This window comes from Mirounga angustirostris, unplaced genomic scaffold (genome assembly GCF_029215605.1).
Source record: "Mirounga angustirostris isolate CCGP_5_RB_7025 unplaced genomic scaffold, mMirAng1.0.hap1 SCAF_4, whole genome shotgun sequence".
Taxonomy (NCBI): domain Eukaryota; kingdom Metazoa; phylum Chordata; class Mammalia; order Carnivora; family Phocidae; genus Mirounga; species Mirounga angustirostris.
This window is the reverse complement of record NW_026991712.1, coordinates 87171489-87176220: the sequence shown is the minus strand read 5'-3', so window position 1 is coordinate 87176220 and position 4732 is coordinate 87171489. Positions and strand designations below refer to the sequence as shown.

Sequence of the window (4732 nt, the reverse complement as noted above, 5' to 3'; positions counted from 1 at the left end):
CCCATGGCATCTGAAAAGTGAACTGAGGATCCATCTTCTCTTGGGCTTCTCTTCCCCAGCTTTTTTGCCTGATGCCATTTTGACAAATACGGACTTTGAAGTCAACCCTTTGCCTTTGAGAAAGTTCAAGAACTATGGTCAACTATCTACAATGACCTAATCCTTCTCTTTGGTAGTCTCCACAGCAGCCCCAGCCTCAGCAGAGCTGGGTTCCTGGCCTCTGCATACTATATGACTTTCTTGATGGGTAATTTTTTTAAGACCATAACACCAACAGTGGATCAGCTGGGTTTGGCCAGGAAGTTATCTTTGTGGATTCCACCCGCATGGCTTAGTAGTAGAAGGAAGTTTTTTTGTTTTGTTTTTTTTATAATTCAGTTTAATCAATAAACAAGTATTTATTGACTACTTTCTGTGTTGAGACTGAGTATGTGGAAGACTGAAATAGAAAACTCATGGTTTCTTTTTACTTTTCATTTACTAGTTTTGTCGTAACATGGATAAAATGGAGGGATATTTTGATCTCCCCGTCAGCGCTCTCACCTCACTAAACTTCTGCAGTTTTCAGTTTGCTGCCTATACTAGTTTCTCAAAGCAGTTTAGAGAGGATGTGCATCTGAATCACCTAGGGTGTTCATTTTTCAAGTTCAGGTTTAACACCATTTTGGGAGAATTTTGGCTAATGCCCCAAGTGATCTGACTCACAGCTAAACTTAGGACTTTTAAATGAACACAGTAATTTTAAGAGGTTTTCTGATACTAGATATGGACAATAAACATTTAAGTTAAATGTTGAAGTTACTTAGTATTAAGGGTGAGGAGGTGGCATGGGTGAGGGATTGAAGCTTACCCAGAGCAGCTTTATTAGATGCTACATTTCCATCTTTGAAATGGTGTTTTAACTAAAATCACATTTGCAGCCAACATTAAACCAGAAAATCTTTAAGAATCTAGCACATGGGTGGAAACGTTGAAGAAAAATGTTAAGCACTTTGTTATCCCACAAAGATTAAGCCTGGCCTCTCTACGAAGCTGTTTTCTAGTACAGGCCCAAATGACAGTGGTGCATCTCCTGTACCGTCATGCAGAAAATCCTGTATTTGCTGTAAGAATCAAGAGCCGAGGGTTCTGTCAGCAGGGAGAGAGATGGCATGTGGCAGTACTTCACACCTTCACTCCTGGTGTGACTTAAGACAATAAAACCACTCAGCAAGCATTTCAAAGGACTGATTTATTTTACAATAGAAAAGTATACCTCTGAACCAGCCAAGTTCAAAGTTAGAAGAAGGGTACAACTGCAGTTCTGGATAATGCATCTGTATTTCATTCAAAGCCACTAAAAAGGAAGAGAGCATAATAAAATTGTGACACCATCGAGGAATTAATTCCTAAATGCAACTCTATCCTCCAACCAAAACCCTCTCAACCCAAAGAATTCTTTTGGTTGAGACCTCCAGAAAAACCCAGCTTAGTACAAGCCAACGGGCCTCCCAACTGTTCTACCACTTATTTTTAATTCTGTAATTTTAATTTCAATCACCTGATCATGTGAGCAATCTCCCAGTTAGTCTCTGCAGACAGTGGTCCCTCAATTTCAACACCTTTTTCGGTGACAGTGGCGATTTGAAACTGAAAGAAAGCAGAGTTCCCAATGAAAATTCTACCCCCCACCCCATGAAGTCCCTGAGACCTACTCAAAGGTCAAGTTAGGGATCTTCCCCAATCTGAAAAGAGGAAATTTGGTAATCTGTTCTTCAAAAGCGAAGACCCAGGTATTACAATTATCCAGAGCCCACCAGTTAGAGTCCCATTTCTTTATTATTCATATCCCTCCTCACCCGGTTATAAGAACGGGCATCTCGATAATACAGCACTCGCATGCAGCGTTCCACTAGCTCTCGGGCCTCAGTCTGGCTCAGGACTGGCTGCTTCTCCAGAACTTCTCGCAGTAGAGGCTAGGGAAATGGGAAAAACATGGGAGATACCAGGGGCTGAACACCTGTTGGTCCCAAATCCACAGTATAAATGATTAAAAAAAAAAGACGACAATCCACCTACTGCCTCACCACACTGAATTCTGCTTACCTGTGCTAACACCAACTTGAAGGGTAAATTCTAGGGCATCCCTCTTTGCACATGTCTACTGAATCTGACATACCACTTTGTCATCAGAATATAAGTGCCAACACATAGCCTCCAGACTATAAAGAAAGCCATCTGCCCAGCAGTAGGGATCCTAGCCTAGTCCTCACGTTGGAATTTCAAGGGAAGAACAAGCAGATGACAACTAGCCCCCACTGCCTTGTCTTCCCTCCCCTCTCATGCACTTACCTGAGCCAAGTATGCACCATAACCAGTGGCCAGGGAAGGGGCTTCATAAGCGACACCAAGCATGTCCACATAACCAAGGAAGCTAACAGGACAACACAACAGGTCAAAGAATTCATTTCATCTTAGGTTTTCTTAGGTATCTTAGCTGCAAGATGGGGCCATGGGGTCTGAGAAGTGGCATTCACTCAGAGGAAGAGATAAAACACTACACAGACACCAGAGGTTGGGTAGTTGGGGAAATTAAGTTACAAGTCAACCTCTCTCCATCAGCATAGCCTCCAATGACCATGGTGTTCCACAGGGGGTTCATCTTGGAGCGGCGGCTGTACATGGCCCTGGTCAGCCATGAATGAATAGCTCTAGGACTATAGCTGTGTCCATCTCCCAACAGCTCTTCATCAATCCTTAAAAGGAATTGGTCATGAGAAAAAGGAAAGAATGGAAGTCGGGAATTCCACCCACCCCGCAAAAGAAGTTACCATAATCTTCCCCATTTTACATCCCCTAACGCCGAAAACTATGTATTGCAAACACTCTCATCTTCCACCCCCAACAATTTTTCTGTCCTCTGCTGCAGCCTCAAAGTCCTCCACTCTAGAACTTCTAAGGGGATTTAAAGACAAAAACAGTGACTTCCTCTCCCCACCTGGGATCTATCCCCTATTCTCCAAATAACTTACACCATCTGGCCGAGAACTTGCTTCAAATACTGGAAATCTGCGTAGTCTCCGGAAGCACCCAGCATGGTGCTGTCGTTGACTCGCATAATGCGAGAGATGTTGCGGAAACGAGCCAAGGAGCCGTAGGAGCCCAGCATGTCTGCCGCAATCACCACTCCACCCTCAAACTTAACGCCCAGGACCGAGGTCCCGGTCACCATGGGGTTCCTAGACAGAGAGAGGGAGGTCTGGCGAGGGGAGAGGCACAGGAGAAGAGCCTGAGCTCTCTTCCACGCAGTGGGTTCCGCTTCTGATTTTCCATGTCTCCTTTCACTCTTCGGGACTCTCGGCCCCGCGGTCCGCACCTCGCCTTCCCCGGTTTCCTCAGAACCGACCGGCCCTTCCAGGCCTCCCCGTCCCGCCCCCTGCGCAGGCTAAGACGCCGAGAACTTACTGCGTGTGCGTAATCGGACCCCCGTAGGGCGCGGACGCCGGCTCCACGGAGGCACCAGGAGTAGGCGGGATGTGGTAAAACTGCCCGGGAGCCGGACCTCCGGCCCAAAGTCTGGACCGCGACTCCAAAAACGCTTCCATCTTAGTCACGGTGGCAGAAGAAATGATAACGCATGCGCCAACGGAAGCGGAAGTGACCCTTCGGTGGCCACACCTTCTTCCTGCCAGCCGCTTCCAGCAGCCATGTTGATGAGGTCACAGCCGACCGTAAGCATCCTCGTGGTTGGTGGCAGAGACCCAGAGAGTTGGAATTTTCTGGCGTCGCAGCGCTTGGTTGCATCGCAGTAGAGGCTGGACTAGATCAGAGTGTTCTGACGCACAAGTTCAAGGAAGGGAGGTTGATTGGGAGGTGGGTATGGGGAGCCACTTCAAGACACTGTGGAGGCAGAAATTCTCGTGTCCTTTTTTGGATCTTTATCAAAAAGCCCCACGTGAAACTGACAGTGAACCAGGATCGCTTACAGACGTCTGTACTTCTCAAAGCAGTCCTGTATAGCAGGCATTATTCGACCTATTTTATAAATAAGGCTTGTGGCGTAGTTATTTACCTGACCGCACAACAAGTAAAGATCTGAGTCTTCAAGCCCAGATTTAAAAAGGAATCATATAGGGACGTCTGGGTGGCTCAGTGGGTTAAGCGTCTGCCTTCAGCTCAGGTCATGATCCCAGGATTCTGGGATCAAGTCCTCCATTAAAGGGAGCCTGCTTCTCCGTCTGCCTGCCGCTCCCCGTGCTTGTTCTCTGATATAGGAGAATCTTTTAATCATACAGATGTGCATGCCCTGGGGTGTATGGTATCCCAGGTGGATCACACTCTATGGGACCCTGGACAGATGTGTGAAAGTTCCCTTATTGTCAGTGTTCTTGCCCTCCTCGTGAGCAGCAGAAAAATTCCATTGACTGTGGGCGTGAAACTAAATTCCAGGAGTTCCCGTTCCGATGTGGTTCTGTATCAGGCACTGGAAGCAGTGTCTAGAATCAAACTGGTGAATCTAAAACCACTACTTTGCCACTCCTCCCTGATGTGGGAAAGACGTTAGGGTTCGAAGCTGATGGCCAAGGAAGAATTGAGAGGTCTTTGGTGCAAAAAGGTGATTTTATTAAAGCACAGGGACAGGATCCATGGGCAAAAACAGCTGCTGCCCTGGGGTTGTGAGGGGTGGCTGATTATATACTATAAGGTTAGGGGAGGTAAGGAAAAAGGGAGGTTTTGAGAGAACTTATTCATA

General features: G+C 46.6%; 1 protein-coding gene across 1 annotated transcript; it reads right to left on the bottom strand.

Moving 5' to 3' along the window:
• Positions 1–1212: 1212 nt before the first annotated feature.
• Positions 1213–3617, bottom strand: PSMB4 (proteasome 20S subunit beta 4). The gene is made up of 7 exons (XM_045896635.3): positions 3445–3617; positions 3012–3218; positions 2589–2735; positions 2332–2413; positions 1839–1955; positions 1541–1629; positions 1213–1336 (listed from the first exon to the last, which is right to left on the bottom strand). The coding sequence occupies exons 1-7, from the start codon at positions 3582–3584 to the stop codon at positions 1324–1326; spliced, it is 795 nt and encodes a 264-aa protein (XP_045752591.1). The 5' UTR covers positions 3585–3617; the 3' UTR covers positions 1213–1323.
• Between the last annotated feature and the right edge of the window lie 1115 nt (positions 3618–4732).